Source organism: Pseudophryne corroboree, chromosome 12 (genome assembly GCF_028390025.1).
Source record: "Pseudophryne corroboree isolate aPseCor3 chromosome 12, aPseCor3.hap2, whole genome shotgun sequence".
Classification (NCBI taxonomy): Eukaryota; Metazoa; Chordata; class Amphibia; order Anura; family Myobatrachidae; genus Pseudophryne; species Pseudophryne corroboree.
This window is the reverse complement of record NC_086455.1, coordinates 17,235,590-17,257,992: the sequence shown is the minus strand read 5'-3', so window position 1 is coordinate 17,257,992 and position 22,403 is coordinate 17,235,590. Positions and strand designations below refer to the sequence as shown.

The 22,403-nt window shown below is 48.9% G+C and overlaps 1 protein-coding gene across 2 annotated transcripts in view; it reads left to right on the top strand.

Annotated features, from left to right (window-relative positions):
- Nucleotides 1-22,403, top strand: part of PEAR1 (platelet endothelial aggregation receptor 1) — a 127,223-nt gene that overhangs the window by 86,336 nt on the left and 18,484 nt on the right. For both annotated transcript variants that reach the window (XM_063947116.1, XM_063947115.1), the window contains exons 5-13: nucleotides 4,642-4,734; nucleotides 6,324-6,570; nucleotides 7,180-7,300; nucleotides 11,269-11,405; nucleotides 13,789-14,001; nucleotides 15,450-15,624; nucleotides 17,245-17,365; nucleotides 18,737-18,900; nucleotides 20,512-20,614. In XM_063947116.1, coding sequence (XP_063803186.1) covers nucleotides 4,642-4,734; nucleotides 6,324-6,570; nucleotides 7,180-7,300; nucleotides 11,269-11,405; nucleotides 13,789-14,001; nucleotides 15,450-15,624; nucleotides 17,245-17,365; nucleotides 18,737-18,900; nucleotides 20,512-20,614 — 1,374 coding nt within the window. The remainder of the gene's footprint in view (nucleotides 1-4,641; nucleotides 4,735-6,323; nucleotides 6,571-7,179; nucleotides 7,301-11,268; nucleotides 11,406-13,788; nucleotides 14,002-15,449; nucleotides 15,625-17,244; nucleotides 17,366-18,736; nucleotides 18,901-20,511; nucleotides 20,615-22,403) is intronic.

The following is a 22,403-nucleotide window of genomic DNA, read 5'->3' as shown; positions in this document are numbered from 1 at the left end:
CTAACGGCAAGGCTCGGGCAGACTGGAGGTTCCGCTGGGCACGCACGGACACCTCGCTCGCAACAGGCAAGCGAAACCCAAACTGAAAACCGGAAAACAAAAACTGTGCATCCTCCCTATTCGGATACAAGTCCAACCACCAGCCCATAGTCTCCAATTTAATTGGTGTTGGCGCTCTGCGAAGCGCTCCCACCCGCGGCTTGTCTGGTGTAAGGTTGTTTACCCCGGGCACCCTGCCGACCGCCTTTGAAGCAGGAGGAAGCTGGGTGGGATCCGTCGCACTGGAGGCACGAGTGTCGAAAACGACACTGCTTGCCAAAGGAACACGCCGCGTTGTTAAACGCGAAACATTTTCCTTTTGTGGCAGCCCGCCCCCCTGCGCGAACGCCCGACCTTCCTGGCTTGGCCAATCTGCCGTCCGCGCCGAACCCCTGGGCGGACGACCCTGCGCGGTGCCCGTCCGCCCCCGGCTTCCGGGGCTCCTCAGCCTGTTGCGAAGCCTGCGTGACCTTGAGCCAGACCTCAACGTCCTTGAACCCGAAGTCCATGACCTGCAAACTGTCCTGCTTTTCCCTGAATTCCTGGTCGTACCTACGCCACTCCGATCCCGAAGACGTGCGCTGCATGTCATGTACGAGATGCAGGTACCTAATTATATTCATGTGCTCTGCCGGCCAGTCCTCCAGGTAACATGCCGCGAAGACCCAGAACCCGGCCAGCCAATTATCGAAGGTACGGAATGCCTCAGCCCCGATGCCCTTCTTCGCGGCCGCCACCTTATACTCTTTCTTCGCGACCTTCGTCAATACGAACACGTCCACGAAGTCCCCTCTCCGAATCTTCTTGCGGCAGCTATCTCGCAGCCCCCGCATTACAGCAGTATAGTCGCATCGCACGACACCGGGCAAATCGCGGCGCTTCTTGGCCCTACGAGCTTCCTCGCTAAGCCGCTTGCGCCTCTTCCGCCTTTTCTGCTGGCCCGCTGCCCTCTTGGCGAATTTAGTCGCCCGCTTCTTTGCCCTAGTCGTGCTACTGACTTCGGACGCCTGCGACGACAGGGAAGATGAAGAAGAGGAAGAACTACGAGAACTAGAGCTCGTGGAGGAACCCGATACCGGCTGCACCACCTCACCTGATGCTGCCGACTGCCCCGACATGGAATCCTCCGACGTGTCCAAATCGATGCCTTCCTCCGCGAAATCTGCCATCTCCTCGTCCCCGAGCACCCCTGAAAAAGAGAGAGAAGCTGAGGACCCATCCAGCACTCGCGGCGCATGCCGCGGCCTCCGTGCGGGGGGCGTTGCCGCCGCGCGCTCCCCCGCGTCCTGCCCTGGATCCTGTTGCAATTCTGTGGCGGCCGCCCCGAGCTCACGGCAGGCGCGTGCCACCCGCTGCGCCGCCAAAACCCGCCGCCCGCCGGACCCGCCTGCTACCGCAGGCGCGCCGGAACGAACAGCCGCCCTCGGAGAGGCAGCCGCGGCTAGCGGCCCTAAAGCCTCCACCACCGTGGCCAGGGCCGATGCCAGCGCTCCGGAGGGGTTGCGACTGCCCTTCGGCCGGGGCCCGCGCGCGACCACACGCTCGCCGCCCGACCTGCGTGAGCCGGGCACCCGCTGCCCCGGCGGGAAAGCGGGGGGCACCCCTGTCGGTGCCCGCACTGCCCTCGCTCGCTCCCTCCGAAAACGCCCCCTCTTCCTGCGGATCGGAACTATCCGACGCCGCTGAGGGGGGGCCGCCGCAAGCACATGCGGCGCGTGCAGCAGCCCTGCAGCCACTAACCCATTCCCTGTCCCCCTCCTCCCCCGCAGGCCGCTAGATTCCGGCTCCAGGGGAGTGATTTGGGGAGACCGGGAACCCCACGGCGCAGCTGAGCGCGCGTGCACTGCGCCGCTTGCAGTGGACACGGGCTCGCGCACACCCCGTGTGCGCACCCCGTGACCTCTTGCTGCCGCACCCCTATTTCCCGATATCGCACTCCCCTGCCAGTGATCATAAATTGCCCTGCCTCCCCTCTCCCCCCGGCTCCCGCCGGACTCCGGCTGCCTGGGAGATAGCAGGGGAGACAGCAGGGCTGGCGGCGCTGCTGCGCGCACACGTGCGCGGCTAGCGCCGCCGGAGGCGAGCGTGGGCGCGCGCCCCACTGCTCTCCGCCACAACAAGGCCGCTTGTCTGGGCTCCTGCATTAAGAGCCCCATTATTATTAACACCTGGTTGATCTCTGCCTCTCCCCCTCCCTCCCCGCTCCACACCGGGTTCCAGCTGCGGGGGAGAGGGCTGAGGAGACAAGGAGGAAAGTGGCGCCGCTGCGCGCACACGTGCGCGAGCGACGCCGCCGGCCCGCCGCACGCGTCCCACCGCTTCCGGCCCGTGCACTTTCGGCCGAAGTGTTTGGGGATGACGCCGTGCGAGGCCCTGCGACAGGCCTCGTTCGGCTAGCCACCGTCCCCCGCCCAGTTCCCTCCCCCCGCCTGGAACCTCTAGCCGGCCCCGGCAAGGGGGAAGAGATGGGCATCGAGCTCGGCCTCGGCTCCCTGGATGGGCGCCCGGCGCGGCGGGCATGCGGGCACCCGGCACTGGGGCTTCCCCGGCCATGCTCGGAGGCGAGGGCTGCTGCCCGTCCACCTCCAGGCGGCCTGACTTCTTCTCCGCTCCTCCTCATCGGCCGCTCCCGCCAGTCACAGCCGGCCCGGCCTCCGCCGTGAAGGCCCCAGGGGACGGGACGCCGTCCCCAGGGCCAGCCAGCTCGTCCCCGGGACCAGCCCCACTGCCAGATGAGCGGTAACGGGCTGGGGTCTCGGCGAACCGTCGTGGGCGAGTGGCAGCCATAATACCGATGGGTGCCCCTAATGCAGGAAGCTGACCAAAAAACACTGGAAATATATATATCTGAATAAATGGGGAGATTCTGCACAGCAGCACTCACCCCAAGGCAATTTCAGCAACCAGAGAGAGACAAAATGGCCTATCCTTCCCTATATATGCTAACCCTCCCCTTTTTCCAAGGGCTGTACTTTCCTTCCAGCTAGGTCCACCCCTCACAAGATGTTTAACTCATTCCTTTCCTATGCTGTCAATTCTCTCTCCTTTTATTTACATACTGCAATAGTGCAGCTTATATAATAATGTGCTATGGTCTGTCGGAAAGGTACCCCTGCCGTAATGGACGGAACAGACCAAATCGGATTACCCAGGGTAAGCAACACGTTTCTGTACACACCAGCGGAGGCCTGACAGCTACAAACACACCAGTTACTTAATCTGTGCAGTGGATTATGGACGGTAAAGCAGGCACAGCCGTACTCACTGTTACACACACTGGTAGATGGAGCAGAGTGGGGTGTCATACAGCTCACTAGCCAGTGAGTGTATGTAGGTACCAAGTAGCAGGATGGTGGAACAGCAGTTATCTCGCAGGTAAATACAGGACTCACTGGAGCTGAGTGGAAGACTGCTGTCATCTATTGTGGAACTCTCGCACAGTCTCAAGATGGCTCCGCACATGCTCAGTAGCAGCCTTGGAAGCCATCTTGGTACGGGGAATGAAGCGTCCCTGGAGAAGTAGCACACTCCAGTTTAAACAATAGTTACAGGTGTTAGGGATGAGTATTGATGGTTTGCAAACATCAGTTTTTTTAGGTTATTGTTCAGTGTTTTCTACTGGTGACCTTGTTGGTCCTCAGCTCTAGGCAAAATGTCACTTGTGAGCACAGACAGCCCACCGTATAAACTGTGTCCATGTCTCAGGGGCCTATAGTGCCATACAAACCTGTGCACACTCCGGCTTGTACAGGTGTCTCCAGAGTCTGGGAAATATGCTCACACCTTGGTTTGTAGTTATACTAGGCAAACCCTGTAGGCATTCTGGTGCGACATCAAGGTGATTTATGGTGTGTAGCCACTGTTCTCTGTGAATGGGCCCATTTTATGTGGTTGCTGCAATACTTTATGCATGGCTGTTCCGTGAAGCGTTATTATAACTCTATACACACGTTGGAGACTGACTGTAAGATGCCACCTTATATATCGCAGTACTGTGTATTCCTTATAAGGCTGCAGCAAGTACATGTTTAGCAATCACTACATTAAACTGTCTAACCCTGTAATGGGGAGCTTAAGGGGACTTGTTCATAAGTAGGACTCCCATACGTTCCAATGGAACTATTCTGCACTTATGTGCCATAGAAAATAAACGTGGAGAAAGAACGCTCAGCCGCAAATCTCTTCCAGTTGCAGGGTTCTTCCTTGCTGGGCAATCGAAAATAAAATGTATTGGTGGTTGTAAGGTGGAAGAAGAAAGGTCAAAACCGAATCCACAGAACAGGCGCTCGCATGGCGCTGGGACTCTATAAAGATTCCAGGCCATAGGAGCTTCTCTAGGCTGCCTAGTGGGTATGGTAATCAAGCAAGGTCTAGGAAAAGATGTGGACCCTGTACAAGACCAATGTTCTCTCTCATTCGGTTATTTGCTTTCTGTATAATTGCTATCAATATATGTATGTATAATTGTTATTAATGAGCTGTGTCTAACAACCTGCGCTGACTGTCCTGTTCATTACACCATGCCATATGTGTGTGCATGCTCTATACGGCACGGTTATACACCCAGCCAGTGCTCTTACACCCTCCTTCTGTGTTACGCAGCACATTGCAGCCGGGAATGTGTCCATGGCAGGTGCGTGGCACCGGATCAGTGCCAATGTGAGCCGGGCTGGCGAGGGAAAGACTGCTCCAGTGGTGAGTAACTGCGCCTCTTGCGCCATTTACCCATGCCATGTACTGATGCCATCTTCTAATTGACTCATGGATGGAGATGGGGCATGGAGAACGGATGGATGCGAAACGAAGCGCAGACCACTTTTCTAACCGCGTTGTCCGAAATACTGGTTCATTCGGAGAAAATAAAATGGGCAGAGTAGTGAGTTCCTATTTTAGATTATTCCAGTACCACCCTTTTAATTGATGTTTCGTCATTACGCTTTGTAGCCCATTGCCTTGTAATCCTAAAAACTCTCCTATGGGGTCTATTTACTAAGCTTTGGATGGAGATAAAGTACCAGACAATCAGCTCTTAACTGTCATGTTACAGGCTGTGATTGAAGAATGACAGTTAGGAGCTGGTTGGCTGGTACTTTATCTCCATCCAAGGCTTAGTAAATAGACCCCTGTAACTGAAGGGGGAGATGTACTAAGCCGTTCGGAGAGATAAAGTACCAGCCAATCAGCTCCTAACTGCCATGTTACAGACTGTACGAAAAATGACAGGAGCTGATTGGTACTTTATCTCTTCCTACTTTATCTCTCTCCAAGGCTTAGTTCATCTACTCCCCTAATTAACTAAGTCGGGAACGGAGGCCAGGGAAAGGCAGCACCAGCTGAATATTCCCAGGGAGCACAGATTTCCGCCGGGAGCTGCAGCTTACGCATAGATGTTGACAGCTGGCCAATAGCTGTGTTCTCATAAACACTTGAGCCTATTCTTCAGGAACACGGTCATCTGGTATTGCAGTACATTATAAATAGAGGCCGTGGCGACATGTGACTCTCTAATTGTAAATAATGACGAGTCATGTGTCCTCACAGGCTCGGCGGAATCTGAGTTGAACTTATTCTCGTAGCTCGTTACTTAGTGTTCCCAGTATATAATGAATAGAATAGGGGACCAGTAATGTGGTGAAATGACGTTACTCATGAGTGGTGGTACATGCTATGACGTCCCAGCTAGGGGGGTCTATACAGTGTCGGACTGGGCATGTAGGGTCCACCGGGGGAATGCAGTGGCAGGAGCCATGTTTAGGGGTGTGGCCAGTCTCTAGAGGGGGGGTGCCCAGCCATCACATTGGTTTGCCATTTTGCAAGTGTTGGTCCCCTAGATAAATATATACAGTAAATACTGTAGTGCATGCATGATAATGTACTAGATTAGTAACACTACAGTCTGGAGGAAGGGGTGGGTTCCCAGGCAGCGGGGCCCACCGGTGGTTTCCCCTGTACCCCTGTGGGCCAGTCCAACCCTGGGTCTATATATTCTGTGCTAGAAATTCTGCCTGGGTCCGGGGTTGTGTTAGGGCCTAGCGCTAGAGGCCAATGCAATAAACAAGCTATTGGGCCCACCGGGTATTTCCCACACACCACTATGGGCCAGTTCAACTAGTACTGTACGTGCCACTGGCCTATACAAGAATTGATAATACTGCGGAATTTCCTTCACCGCAACTCTGTTACCTTAATATTTACCTGTAGCATGTCAGCCTGGTCTTGTATTGTTCTCCGATTTGTGTGTGCATATAAAAGATGCTTTTTTCACAATTAATTCTTATTCCTAGAATGCAAACCTGACGCGTGGGGACCAAAGTGCAACAGTTCCTGCGCTTGCCAAAATAATGGGGTATGTGATGCAGGTTCGGGGTCCTGCATTTGCCCTGCAGGGTTCAAGGATGCGTTCTGTGAAAAGCCCTGTGATCCGGGCAGCTATGGACTGAACTGTTTGCTGGACTGTCAGTGCCGGAACGGAGCCAGCTGTGACCCGGAGAGTGGGGCCTGTCAGTGCCTAGAAGGATTCACAGGGCCCTAGTGAGTATACTTACCAATGAGTCGCACCATGATCCGCAGGACTCGCCGCAGAGTCTTGGAACTTGTGTGGTTTTCTCTATGCCATGTCCCTAAACATAAAGGTACTCTGATCACTGGGAGTTGCATCATTCTCTATGTGCATCAGTTCTGGAATATATTGTCCAACGGTATTAGGTCAATTTCCCAGGCCTGGCATCATGGGCACAGTTTGAATGTTGGTAACAGTAGGGATCTGTAATCGGGGATATTTACACTAACAATCAGGGCAGCTTTGTAAAATTAGGAGTCTGGGGTGAGGGGAAGGGGTGTGGCATTACTTTTTTTTTACTTGATGGCAGTTGGATGTAGGACAGTTTTTGCAATCTTCCTAAAATATCACTTTCTGTGATAGCGGATCAGCAGCATTTTCTAGCACACCTGTGATCAAGCATGGATGATGCCTGCCTTGTGTTGGGTGGCCTAAAGTTGGCATGCAACTGATAAAAAATAATAATAATAATAATAATAATAATAATAATTCACTTAGATTTCTTTGTAATTGTCCAAAAGTGGTTAATGATGAATACAATACATTATACTGTAGTTATGTTCATATTTTCTATATCACAGCTGTGAGATCAGATGCACCGAGAGTCAGCCGTCCGTGTTCCAGTGCCCGGAGCATTGCCCTTGTCAGGGTGGCGGCATCTGTAACCAGAGTGGGACATGCATCTGCCCACCAGGATGGATGGTAAGAACATCCAATCTCTACCTTGTAACAAGGCTTGTTCAATGTGTGGCCCAGATTTATCAAACCTTGGAGAGTGATAAATTGTACGGTGATAAAGTACCAGCCAATCAGCTCCTAACTGTCATTTTTCAAACACCGCCTGTAACATGGCAGTAAGGAGCTGATTGGCTGGAACTTTATCACTGTGTCATTTTTTCACTTTCCAAGGCTTGATAAATCTGGGCCTATTGTGTAAGAATATGGAAATTGTGTGGAATGACTAGGATCGTCATTCCGCTTCCAACTGTCACTTCAAAGACTGTGCTCGACACGTGGCAGTTACATGCTGACTAGTTGCTGTGGGCAACATCTACACTTCTCACTATCACTCTCCAAGGCTTGATACATCTTCCCCATTATTTGTGTCACACCACGTCACTGCTGTCTCCCAACCAGCGCTGGCGTCATTAACAGCATCGGCACTTACATCCAGCCCAGCGCGGACTGCAAGAGATCTGTCTGAAACAGTTGTCGCCGTACGTGCGACTCAGAATCTGCTGTAACTCTAGCAATACTCCCCAGGACACTTGCTCCAGACGGTTCTCTCCCGTGCCTGTCACCGGTTGTCACCAAGATGCATATTTCACACACGTAGAGAAACTGATGAGATCCATCCACCCGGACATACATAAAAATGCATATGTTCGCTGCTCAGTTTGATAGATGCGGACGCATACAGACCTCCATGCCTTAAGCCCACTATCTGAGGACATATGAAAAGGGTCTATGCGTGTGCTTAGAATATTTGCATGTACTATAATAGCAAGACTAGTAAGTTGTTGTTGTCATTATGAACCATATGTGAGACACCATGTATAGATTATACAGTTGTGGAACCAATTAGGATATGTGGCAACCCTCAATTTGCGCAATAATACAAGAAAGGGAATCTGTTTAGCAATTATTTTCCCTTCTGTAACTGTAAACCCCATAGGACTGACGCAGGTCACCGCATATGTGACCGTGCCACACCGTAGAAGTTTGTTCAGCTTACTTGGCGTTGGTACAACGGTATCCAGATGGCCGATAGGTCGTAATAGATAGTCGACAGGGTCGAAGGTTGACCGTTAAATGGTTGACGTGGACTAAGAGGTTGACAGGGTCAAAAGGTTGACACAATGTTTTTTTTATGATTTTTAGGGTTAGGCACTCGGGGGAGGGTTAGGCTTCCAGAGGGGACGGTTAAGTTTAGGCACTGGGGGGAGTGTTGGGGTGAGGCACTAGGGGGAGTAGTGGGGTGAGGCACTAGGGGGGGTGTTTGGGTGAGGCACTAGGGGGAGGGTTAGGTTTAGCTTCAGAAGGGGAGGGATAGGGTTAGGCATTAGGGGCAAGGCTAGGCACTATGGGCAGAGTTAGGTTTAGGCACGAGGGGGAGGGTTAGGCTTTAGGAGGGATAGGGTTAGGCACTAGGGGCAGGGTTAGGGTGAGGCACTAGGGGGAGGGTTAGGGTGAGGCACTAGGGGGAGAGGTGGGGAACCTTTGGCCTTCCAGCTGTTGTTGAACACATACCAGCATGCCTTGCTACAGTTTTGCTATTTGGCCATGCTAAAAACTGTTGCAGGGCATGCTGGGATGTGTAGTTCAGCAACAGCTGGAGGGCCGCAGGTTCCCCACCCCTGCACTAGGGGGAGTGTTGGGGTGAGGCACTAGGGGGAGTGTTGGGGTGAGGCACTAGGGGGAGTGTTGGGGTGAGGCACTAGGGGGAGGGTTAGGGTGAGGCACTAGGGGGAGGGTTAGGGTGAGGCACTAGGGGGAGGGTTAGGGTAAGGCACTAGGTGGAGGGTTAGGGTGAGGCACTAGGGGGAGGGTTAGGTTTAGGCTTCAGGAGGGGAGGGATAGGGTTCAGCACTAGGAGCAGGGTGAGGCACTAGGGGAAGGGGGAGGCACTAGGGGGAGTGTTAGGTTTAGGCTTCAGGAGGGGAGGGATAGGGTTAGGTCAGAGGTTCCCAAACTGTGTGCCGTGGCTCCCTGGGGTGCCTCGGGACACTTGCAGGGGTGCCCTGTGTGTCCAGGACCAATTCAAATTATTCATGGTCAATATAATAGGCAAAACCAGTGCTGGTGGCTGCCAGTCATAAAATATGTGGCCAAACAGAAGCAAATCTTGTCCCTCACCACACAACTGACCCTAAGGATGACATATAAACGCCATCTACTTAATGTAATATTTCTTTCTAAATTTCTCAATAAGAAATTTTTGGCCTAGAGGTGCCGTGAAAAAAAAATCTGATATTCTAGGGCGCCGTGATTAAAAAAGTTTGGAAACTACTGGGTTAGGCATTGGGGGGGCGGGGCGCGAAGGGAGTGGGTAGGTTTAGGCTTCAGGAAGGGAGGGATAGAGTTAGGCTGTGGATGAGGACGGTTAGGGTTAGGCCCAAGATGGAGGGTTAGGCACTAGGGGGGAGAGTTAAGGTTAGGTACAGCATCATCCTAGTGTGCACCGGTGCAGAGTCTTTGAACATTTTTGCTCTATAGTAGAGGTTCTCAAACTCGGTCCTCGGGGGCCCACACAGTGCATGTTTTGCAGGTCTCCTCACAGAATCGCAAGTGAAATAATTAGCTCCACCTGTGGATCTTTTAAAATGTGTCAGTGAGTAATTAATACACCTGTACACCTGCTGGGTTACCTGCAAAACATGCACTGTGTGGGCTCCCGAGGACCAAGTTTGAGAACCTCTGCTCTATAGCATTTCCTGTATCTTAACTAAAGGGGCCCATACATCAGGCATCGGTCAGGGCATTTCTCTCTTCTGCCGTTGCCTGGGTTGGGTGATCAGCCAAATACAACATGTTACAACTCGTTGCCGATTCTGACCCAAAAATGATCAGGGATTTTCAACCTACTGTATTTTACCATTCTCACCGAGAAATTGCGGTTCATCCGAGTCTGGGAAATCGGAACGCCGATGATTTGGATTGGCATGGCAGTATCGTCCATTAGATGTATGGCCTGCATAACTTTAGCTAACATTATTCCGCCATGTGCAATTTTCTGTTCCAATCATTATCAATCAAATTTACATTTTAAAATATATCTTATTATTGGCGGTTAGTCCATAATTATATTCTGGGGATGCCGGCGAAGGAGAACAATGGCCGTCAGGTTACAGTATATTCCAGTAGCTTGTTGATATATAAGCAGAACACCAACCGTCTACATGATTGTCTGTCTTTCTTTCTTTCTCTCTTTCATTCTTTCCTTCTTTCCTTCTTTCCTTCTTTCCTTCTTTCTTTCTTTCCTTCTTTCTTTCTTTCTTTCTTTCTTTCTTTCTTTCTTTCCTTCTTTCTTTCTTTCTTTCTTTCTTTCTTTCTTTCTTTCCTTCTTTCTTTCTTTCTTTCTTTCTTTCTTTCTTTCTTTCTTTCTTTCCTTCTTTCTTTCTTTCCTTCTTTCTTTCCTTCTTTCCTTCTTTCTTTCTTTCCTTCTTTCTTTCTTTCTTTCCTTCTTTCTTTCTTTCCTTCTTTCTTTCCTTCTTTCTTTCTTTCTTTCCTTCCTTCTTTCTTTCTTTCCTTCTTTCTTTCCTTCTTTCTTTCCTTCTTTCTTTCTTTCCTTCCTTCTTTCTTTCTTTCCTTCTTTCCTTCCTTCTTTCTTTCCTTCTTTCTTTCTTTCCTTCCTTCTTTCCTTCTTTCCGTCTTTCTTTCTTTCCTTCTTTCCTTCTTTCTTTCCTTCTTTCCTTCTTTCTTTCCTTCTTTCTTTCCTTCTTTCTTTCTTTCTTTCTTTCTTTCTTTCTTTCTTTCTTTCTTTCTTTCTTTCTTTCTTTCTTTCTTTCTTTCTTTCTTTCTTTCTTTCTTTCTTTCTTTCTTTCTTTCTTTCTTTCTTTCTCTCTCTCATTTGCCAAGTACTTTACACATCCGCATTGCCATCTTCACCCTTTGAATTATATTGTCATTGATAAATCAGTATGTAACCTCCGAAATACATTTTGCTATAGGGTCCTATATGCTCCATCCCTTGCCCGCCTGGATACTACGGACCCGGATGTGAACAGGAATGCAGTTGCCATAATAGTGGGCAATGTGACCCGGAAAGTGGGCAGTGCCAGTGTTCTCTGGGGCACATGGGAGATCGGTAAGTTACAGCAGGGCTCATGTGCTATTGGGACGTGTACTAAACCTTACCACCGCACCAGAACCAGAAACTAAACCTGGAGGGTTTACATGACCACACACACAGTGGAAACTGCTCAATCAGTCTGGCAGCACTGTATCAGGTGCATAAAAGTGAGGGGTCACAGAAAACAGAAAGGGGAGAGTTTTTTTTACTCCCTGGTATCCCCTGCACACTAAACAGTACTTGCAACAATACATGAAAACTATATGGTAATAGAAATTCAGAGATATTTGTTGCATATATTTGCAAATACATGGTAAGCTGCCGAGCCCCTTCACGGCTTCTCTGACACCGGCGGTCCCTGCACTGCGTAATACCATTGCCCACTTAGGGCCATGTAATTATTGTAAGGCCACATGATAAAGGCCCATACAGAAATATATCCAAATTGAGGGCAAGCTTACCTAGGAGCCACCCCTGGGATCTACACGACCGTTGGAGCTGTTTCCGAGATGGACGCATGAAATTATGTAAAGGCCGCAGTAAAAAGACGCCCACAGCCGGCTTCTGTGATTCGCTGCTGCGCCCAAAGGTGCAGCATCAGATCATGTGTGTGACCATTGGATATCGGAGTCACCTCGCGGTAGTAATGTAGCCGTATACAGTATACCAGTGGTTCCCAGACTTTCCTGAAAAAATGATTAAATGACGTAAATGGTCACCTGTCATCCATAGCGCCAGTTATGTGGTGGTGACAATTGTGCATCTGATTGTCCACGTGTTATGATTGGCAGCCACCAGCACTGGCTTTGCCGATCACTTTGACCATAAATAGTTTGATTTGATCCTGGATCACCAACTGGAGGCACCACTGCAAGAGCCTCGTGGCACCCCAGGGGGGGAAGTACCTAGGCCCACAGTTTGGGAACCACTATTATATACAGTATATATTTTCTGTATAATTTCTTTCTAATACCAGTCATGCTTTAGGGTTTTGTGGGCGTTCTATAGAGAATACAGTGTAGCCGTGTTTGCTCGCGCGTCTTCTGTACTGTGCACAATGAAATGATTTCTTGGTTGGATGTTTATCATTGAAGGAATTGGGGAAAACGAGAGAAGGCCCTCTTACAATAATAAGACTAGCACAGAGGTCAGGGGTCAGCAGCTGCAGGCTGTCCTGTTGGCTTGCACGCTCAAGGACATTAGAAATAAAAGGGGGGCTAGGAGTGCATATCCTAGTTTGGTTATGTGTTTCGTGGCTGACGTAACCTTTGACACCACATTCTTGGTCACAGCGGTGGGGCGTATAGAAGTCATTATGCCCTGCGCATGAAGAGACGGCTCCCCAGACATAACATTTCATACAAACAGCGCCACCAATAGACAAATGTGCAAACATCCTTTCCTGGGAGTGTGAGCTGCAATATCTTTTGAATGAGCGTCATCTCCATAACAGTGGCTAGCATTACTGTCTCACAGCTGGCTTCTGACAAAATGACCCCTTGTGTCTATGTACCCGATTTCAGCGGTGCCGGCAGTTGCTGCGATTTTGTGTGCAGCGGAATTCTGCTAATGACGCTGTCTTATGTATGAAGGCACCCACTGTCGACGTCTAACATCCGCCACTTACGCACAAAGCAGGAACATCGGGGGCGCATCGTTTGCACCATCGGACCTCAGAGTAACCCTATGCTGCCTAAGACATCGGGGTCTCTATATAGGAATTCGCAGTGGCTGATGGTGACACGCCTAGAGAATGGTCCCGAACCACCTGTGTTTTTCTAGCCATCCCCCATAACCGCTCCCAGACGCTGACTACCTGTCACTCGCTGTCCAAATTAATCCGTGATGCGTGCGCATTCACTAATCCATCGCCGCGCCTGTGCAGCACAGCTTTGTTGCATGCGCAGTAGTGAACGTCACTCCACTGCGTCAGCAATCGACATTACGTCCAGCTGTGAATCAGGCCCAACGTGTGTCCTGCTGTATAGAATATAGATTTGAGTCTTCAGTGGGGAAGGGACTAAAGTAACTGACTAAGGGGACTATTCATGAAGCAGTGAAAAGTGTGGAGAAGTGAGCCAGTGGAGAAGTTGCCCATGGCAACCAATCAGCATTGAGGTAACATTTATAATTTGCATACTATACAATTGTACGGAGCAGCTGATTGGTTGCCATGGGCAACTTCTCCACAGGCTCACTTCTCCACACTTTTCATGAATAGACCCCTAAATATTATCTTCAAGGAGTGCGCTAAATAAAAAAATCTCTGCTCTTGTGGCGGAACGGATGCAAGTCACAGCAGCCTTCCTCCAATAGCTAGTGCCAAGCCTTCCCACAGTATCGGAGGCTGGTAGAGTGTCTCCATGCCTGATATCTGTATATTATAATGTGTCCGCAGGTGTAGAGAGGAGTGTCCCATCGGGAAGTATGGCCGGGACTGTAAAGAAAGCTGCGACTGTGTGAACGGGGTGCGCTGCTACCACATCAACGGGGCGTGTCTGTGCGAAGCCGGCTTTTCTGGGACCAACTGTGAGGAGAGGATATGTAAATCCGGCATGTATGGGGTGCATTGTAACATGCAGTGTCAGTGTGACCTCTTCCACACTAAGAGGTAAGTGTGACCCAGCTCTGTGCCCCATCAATGCTCTGATTGGCTGCAGGTTGATTTAATCCTGTGCATATTATGTGTTCTGATTGGCTAGAGCAGGGGTGGGGAACCTTTGTCCCTCCAGCTGTTGTTGAACTACACATACCAGCATGCCCTTTCTGCAGTTTTGCTATTTATCCATACTAAAACTGTTGCAGGGTATGGTGGGATTTGTAGTTCAACAAAAGCTGGAGGGCCACAGGTTTCCCACCCCTCGGTTAGAGGATGTCCTGGCTCTGTGAGTGTTCTAGTGATCTGATTGGCTGCAGGATGTCTTAGTCCTGTGATTGTTCTATTGCTCTGATTGGTTGCAGGATGTCCTAGTCCTTTGAATGTTCTAATGCTCTGATTGGCTACAGGATGTCCTAGTCCTGTGAATGTTCTAATGCTCTGATTGGCTACAGGATGTCCTAGTCCTGTGAATGTTCTAATGCTCTGATTGGCTACAGGATGTCCTATTCCTTTGAATGTTCTAATGCTCTGATTGGCTAAAAGTTGTGTAACCTCTTCTATTTTTAAGAATAGCTACAGGTTGTTCTATCTCCAGGAAGAATTTCTCTATGGCTGATGTTTAATCTGTATATTATAATAGAGATGACACTGGCTGCAGATTTTTCCATCTCTGACCATCATATTGTTCCATCTCTGAACATAGATTGTAGGTTATTCTATCTCTTGGCTACATGCCCAAGACACGCCCACAGCACTCGCGCAAGGCGGCACTTTTTCATGTGTCTGCTCAATTGACGCCCCAAAACCTCCCATTTGACAGATGGAGAGAAGTGACTGAGATGCATCCTACTCTGAATCGACCAGAGTTGCGTACGCTTACCAAAAGACTTGAATTGGCTGGCGGTGTTGGGCACATGTTTTCACTACAGTGGTGAAACGCGTTTCTGAGTGCACTTTGCCAAATGCTTCTAAAAAGCTGCAAACACAAAAAAATGCCCCACGCGATGGTGGCCTCACCCATATCCACTATGCTTACAATGGATTAAAGCTTCATTTAAGCCTCATTTATTTGAAGACCTAAATTAAGCTAAGCCAAACAGAATGTTAGGCCAAAGTCTTATGTAATGCAAGGCTGTGGTTCTGTCAGCATCCCTAAGGTAGTTATTTAGGGCCTGATATAAAGATCCAACCATTTCGAGCCGAACTCTTGCACCCAGGACAGGGCTGGAGCGAACGTGCGCTGATAGTGATGCGAGCGACTCTAAATGCTGACGTAAGTCGGCAGGTGCAGCATGTTTATATAGGAAGCATTTGTGGGCTCACTCAGTATACTCATGAGAACAGTGGAATTGCACTGGCGCAGACCCGTCTGGCATCAGCGTATGTAATGCTCACATAACTGGCCGTCATATAGGACGGGGAGAGAATATAATTAACCCTGCGTGTTCCTGTGTTTGCAGCTGTCACCCGATGACTGGAGAGTGTACCTGTGAGACGGGCTGGGCCGGCCTGTTTTGCAACGAGACCTGCCCCCATGGTTACTATGGAACCAACTGTCAGGAGCCGTGTCTGTGCCTCAACGGGGGAACCTGTGACAGCGAGACCGGTGATTGCCGCTGTTCCCCTGGTTTTTCAGTAAGTCTCATATACCGCGCTAAACCTTCTCATCTAATGTCTGCTGTACGCACCTGCTGTAAGTGCTATTGTTACCATGAGTGAGAAATGCCGCAATCCGTAATGGGATGGCGCCCAATCACTGTAGGGGAAATATAGATCATGTGCTACACATGTGTCCGCATACAACCAGGGCTGCCATCAGAAATTGTGGGGCCCGGGACTGACAAAATAGACAGGGCCCTTCCCTCTAAAAAAAAAAAAAATTGCCGCACTGCTCCACCCCTATGTGATGTCATACATTGTGAGGTTACGTATAGGTGGAGTGATGTGGACTTACAGGAATGGATCACAGAGAGCTGATGTGCAGGGTAGGCTTGCCTCCATGTGCATCAGCCCGCTGTTGATTCACAGACTGGTGCAGCTTTACAGGTATTGGTAATAGGAGCCAGGGATGGACCCCCCTATCGGTAAGGGCCCGGGACACAGTCCCCCCCTTTCCCCCTGATGACTGCCCTGCATACAACTATACTCAAATCGCATCAAGTAGTCCGATTTGGGGCGCAACAGACGTAAACATATGCATCTTAATTTACAACTTTAGTTTATACCAATTACTTTTCATATAAATCTATTAATCCTAAGTACTTTAGTAGACTACAAGCTAGTTACAAATGCAAAATTCAGGAAAATGTACACAAGAGCCTCTAAGTCATGACAGGTGTCTCGTGCCAAAAAGCACAGGTGTAGGAGGCCTTAGCTGTAGCCTTTATAGAATCTACAGGTTGGAAAAAGTAATGCTCTTAAAATGCATGCAGCCATCCTTTATGTAACAAGGAGAGTTCTATACATCTCAGGGCAGAGATGGTCCTGCTCACGGGAGCTTACAATCTAGAGCAGGCTTTTTCAACCAGTGTGCTGCGACCAGTTGCAAGGTGTGCCGCGGAGCCAGAGCAGCTTCCTGCACCTTCAGAGTGAACTGTTGTCCCGGGCTCTTCTTAGAGGATCAGTCGTGCTCCGGCCGTGACCTATGCCTTGGAGACACGGCGGTGTGATATCATAGGTCACGGACACTGCGTCTCACCACCCAGCCAGCCCACCCGCCTGCATACACATCTTCTAGTTCCTGCCTGAATTACAGCTTTCCTTGCCCACCCACATCCACACCTGCCTGACCGCCAGCTGCTCACTATTTGCAGCACTCCACTATGAACAACCCACACCACTAAGGAACAGGGAGGAGGTCAGCTGACCGGTAGGGGCTAATATTTGTTATTTTATTTCTCCTGTGGGGAACAATAGGATTTCAATAGAATTTATGTGGGGAGAATAAGGATTTATGTGGAGAGCAATGTGATTGATTTATGTGGGTAGCAATAGGATTTATCTAGGGATCAATATGATTTATGTTGGGAGCAATGTGATTGTTTTTTTCTGTGTAGGCCAATGTATGTGTGTTGTTTTTTTTTACTGTGAGGGCCAATGTGTGGGTTTTTTTTTTGTTTTTTGTTTTTTTCTGTGGGCAACTGATGGTGTGCCTTGGGAATTTTAAAATATTGTTTGGTGTGTCGCGAGTAAAAAAAGGTTGAAAATCACTGATCTAGAGTGATAATCCGTCTTACATGTGACATGTTGTTACAGGGAAGTCACTGCTCAGTCTACTGTCCAGAGGAAACCTACGGAGACAGATGCTCTCTGAAATGCAAGTGTGAAAACCACCTGGCGTGTTCCCCGATTGATGGGACCTGTGTGTGTAAGGAAGGTAGGTACCAGGGCTAGTCTATTCACTGATGAATGGGAGATTATACCAATAGAAAGCAGTACGTGTAAGGAGAGTATATACACTGACAGCATAGAGAGTGACTGATGTGCTATAATTCAAATCTTTATATGAACTGTGTATTCTAGATTAGGGTATCTGTAGAAAACCAAGGTTTAGTTGTATCTCCATGAATTTAGAAAATAGATCTGTAACATTTATGTTGTGCTATTTTTGAGGATTTTGTTTGTTTTTAAACCTCCACAAATATTTTTTTATTTATACCACTCCTTAAAAAAAAAAAAGTTAGTATAATGTCGTCATCAAACACACAGGAATGTAATTCCGCATAATATTAAGCCACTTTCGCGGTAAAAAAAAATTCACTCTGGATAAAAACTTTTTTTTTTTTTTTTTACATTTTTAAGGGAAGATGTTCCTAGGTGGTTAACGTCCTTACCCCTACTTATTACAGATTGACAGAGGCAACATACGGCTTGACACCTGGTGTCCGGATTTGTGGAAAAATAATTCCACACCGATGAGGTGGCTTTTTTCGTATTTTGCTCAGGCATCACAATGGGCTTATTCATCCCACGGACAACAGGTGTCTCCCCCGGTGCCTGATTTAAACAAACCACTTCACCATCAGCATCCTCATCGTCAACTTCCTCTTTAATTTGTATCAAATTAAAATTACAACCACCATTTTTTGGGGGAATTTGGCTAATCTGATTTCATTTAATCTGCCCCTAGTAATTGTACTAGTTGGTGGTCCCACCTTACTAAGGGGGTCATTCCGAGTTGATCGCTCGCTAGCTAGTTTTAGCAGCCGTGCAAATGCTATGCCGCCGCCCACTGGGGAGTGTATTTTAGCTTAGCAGAAGTGCGAACGCTTGTGCAGCCGAGCTCTGCAAAAACAGTTTGCGCAGTTTCAGAGTAGGTCTGAACCTAGTCAGCGCTTGCGATCACTTGAGCCTGTTCGTGTCCGGATTTGACGTCATACACCCGCCCAGCCACGCCTGCGTTTTTTCAGACACTCCCTGAAAACGGTCAGTTGACACCCAGAAACGCCCCCATCCTGTCAATCTTCTTGTGGCTGTCAGTGCGAAGAAAAACTTTGCTAGAACCTGTGCACAACCACAACGGGCTTTGTACCCGTACAACGCGCGTGCGCATTGCAGCCCATACGCATGCGCATAAATGCCGTTTTTTCACCTGATCGCTGCGTTGTGAAAATCATCAGCGAGCAATCAACACTGAATGACCCCCTAAGTCCAACACCAGACAAATAAATACCACATTGAGATAATCTGCATGTCGTGACTTATTGTAAGAAACCAATGACTGTTTTGTATATTCGCTTCCTCCCAGGCTGGCAGAAAGGAGACTGCTCTGTTCCTTGCCCCGAGAGAAGTTGGGGTTTCAACTGTAACAGGACGTGTGAATGTGCCAACGGTGCCTCTTGTGACCGCATCACCGGACAGTGCTCCTGTAAATCTGGCTGGTTTGGGGAGAAATGTGAGCGACCGTGTAAAGTACGTACCGGACGATGCCCATTCTACCTGATTGGTCACTCATTCTGCTGCTGTGGTGACGCACATGTGCCAACTTTGTAGACCTTGCCATCATCACATGCAGAGAGCAGGACTGCATAGTCAGGGTTGGCCGTCATTCCCGCCCACTACTCCCGCCATCCTGGAGAGTTGCAGTCTGTGTTTTTAGAGTCCAGGAGGACTCCTGGAGACCCAAGAGCCTCTCAGACATTAGCATACTGTAGAATATATTGAATATACTCATACTGAGATTCATACGGGGACTATTTGCCAAACTTATTAGGACTTGTAGCTTGATGGCATTCTTATAGGGGAAGCCCGAATGGATACGGATCTTATGATCCCTCCCTGGTGGGAACTCTTTCTGCTGCCCATCACATCTACAGTATTTTTTGCTGCACATCTGATGGCATGCACTGCTGGGCCCAAAACCAGAGGTAAAGTGATAGTGTTACCCCTAAGTTTACTTTTTACTCATCGCCTCGAGAGGCTCTTAGCAGAGCCCGTGTCCCAGTAACAAGCCCGTGATAAAAAGCCCAAAAAACACATTCCGCGTAGCTGTGATATGCAGAGGCAAGAAATGTTAATTTTTGGGGCTACACCACATTTCTTGATAAATAGGTCCCATAGTGTGTACACACAGAGAATACAAACTGAAAGGTTACAAAATAAGAGCAGATACTTACATTTACACTAAACACATAGGGGGGGATTCAAATGTTTGAAAAGTCGGTTGGGTGTCTGTTTTTTTTTTTTTTTGTCCATTAGATAGGGAAAAACAGACACCCACCTGACTTTTCCCCAAAATTTAATTCCACCCATAGAATTGGAGAGGTATGGCCTGATTCAAAGGTGGACGTGGAACGATGTTTTGCTACTGCGCCAAATGTGCCAAAGCCGTAATGCGCACGCGTGGCTCTGGGTTAGCTACGGCGCATGCACAGATGATTGATTCGCAGAGTGAATGACAGGTAGTCAGCATCTGGGGAAGTAACAGGGGGTGGCTATTATGCAGTAGGGCCCACCGGTGGTTTCCCCTGTACCCCTGTGGACCAGTCCAACCGTGGCTGCAATCGTTGTGCTCCAGATGTTACCCATGTTTCTGCTTTTGTACACAATGGACAGAAGCGAGATGCTGGAAGTGGGCGCCTTTATGCACAAGACGGCGTCTGAGCATAAGCATGTATTATCCGCTGCATAGGAAATCGCAGCTGCGGATGTCACTGGTGCACCGCTGAATCAGGACCATAGAGCTGTCCATACACAGTAAAATAATAATGCACAATAAGGAGATGCAGAGCATATGGCCGTGTGTCACTCCCATTACATAGAGACTAGGCGCTGCACACAACAGAAGTCACCCTGTCCTGGTTTCCTGCTTGGTAGTGCCTGAGATAAAGAGACAGGGAATTCATCACAGGACAGGTATGCCGGCGATTTCTATCTATCCTCAGCGGGTAAAGAGATTACAACAAGCTTCTGCCCCTTTATCTGTGACAGTAATAGTTTAGTGAATGGCTGGACACTTAACGACCAGCAGGCTGGTGCATTCCGGGGTCACTAATCCGTTGCTGTCTCCCTCTCGCTATACAGACCGGAAGCTTCGGCCCTGGTTGCAGCATGCAATGCGAGTGCAAGAACTCAGACGGCTGTGACCCGGTGACGGGGACGTGTCAGTGCCTCCCAGGATGGACAGGTAACTGGATGAGTTGAATATTTCTCATGGCCAAACTTTGCATGCATCTGTATGGTTGCTTAAGACATTCCTTGCTGCCTAATTTTATGCCTCCTGTCCCTCAGACCAAGGGCTCCATTTATTAAAGGGTGAGAATCAAAGAAGCCATGTAGAACTGGTTACATTTAAATGACGCCTTAGATGTGTACAATTCAATATAAATACACTGAGAAACTGCGCATCAAGTATCACATCCAGGGGATATTGTCTGTTACCAGGAGATGACCACTCTGCTGCCTTGCATAGATCATCTGCAGAGGCCTGAGGTCACCACTGCTGCCTGGCATAGATAGCATGTAAAGGCCTGAGCCCAGCACGCCTGGGAGGGTCACCACTGCTGTATGGCATAGATCATCTTCAGACTCTTTGAGCCAGAGATGGGTTCCTCCGGGGCAGGGACAGTGACGCCCCTCTCCCAAAGCCTTGTGTCTACAATGTCACCAGTCAAACACCCTAGTAATGTTCCTGGATCCAGAATATAGAACGTTCTTCTTTATTGTTGGTTGCAGACAGAGGCAAATATGATTTTCTGATTAATAAGGAAAGTGACTATGAAAGTACTGTAGGCTCAGATAGCAACACAATCAAGTCCATGTTGGCACAGGCTACAACATATTTCCCACACAATGGGCAGACACCAGAAATTTCAGGCTATTGAGGATCAGATAGTGTATATTTGCGCTGTAGAATGAGTGTCTTCTAAACCCTATACTAAATAGAGGAACGCTTTTGTTTTCTGGTGCTCAGAAGGGCATGTATCACTATGTCAGAGGCTCCTGGCTCAGCTTTGGCCACACTATCTCCATACTGTCAAAGACAAGACCTTTGGGTAGGAATGAAAAATGAGCCCCTGATGTAGGAGGCTATTGGAGAAGCCTATTCCAAGCCTCTACAAACCATGGGAGGCGCAGTCAAAGCGGATGCACTGCTTCTTGATATTTCAACTGGGGGCAATGATGGGGAACGGAAGGAACATATACTCTAGTTGACGTTCCATGGAATTGGCAGAACATCTCTCCCCTTGTTCTGGTGTCCCAGTGATGTGAATAGAACGGAGTGACCTTAGTGATTGAAGATCAGACGTATTTGAGGAGTCCAAGCTTCTGCTTTAGTAGTTGAGAGACTTCTTTTTGTGTAATGTCCACTCTCTCCCAGGACATAGGCACAAAGCTGATACATATGATTAATTTAAGATTAAACTGCCACCTGTTCTTCTATTCCCATTCACATGGGTCTGTCCTGCCCCTGCAGATTGAGTCCTCTTTAATGACAAGAGTATACTGCATTAACGTGACCCCAACGCTCAGTACAGACTGCAACCAGGACAGGACGTCCTATAAGTTCCAGGCATCTCCTGACGGGATCCGGTATGAAGATCGATACTGTCTAGGTCAACAATGTTTAGGTCGACCACTATAGATCAACAGTCACTAGGTCGACAGGGTCTGAAGGTCGACAGGGTTTCTAGGTCGACGTGCTAGGTCAACAGGTCAAAAGGTCGACTAATTTTTTTTTTAAAAACTTTTTCGTACTTAACGATCCACGTGGACTACGATTGGAACGGCCGAGCAAAGCCGTAGCGGAGCGAGGCACCTTGCCAGAAGTTCGCTCGCCATGCGAGGGTACACGGTGCACTAATTGGGCTTCCCGGTCACTGTACGGAGAAAACGACACCAAATAAACATGAAAAACTCATGTCGACCTTTTGACATGTTGACCTAGCACATGTCGACCTAAAAACCCTGTTGAC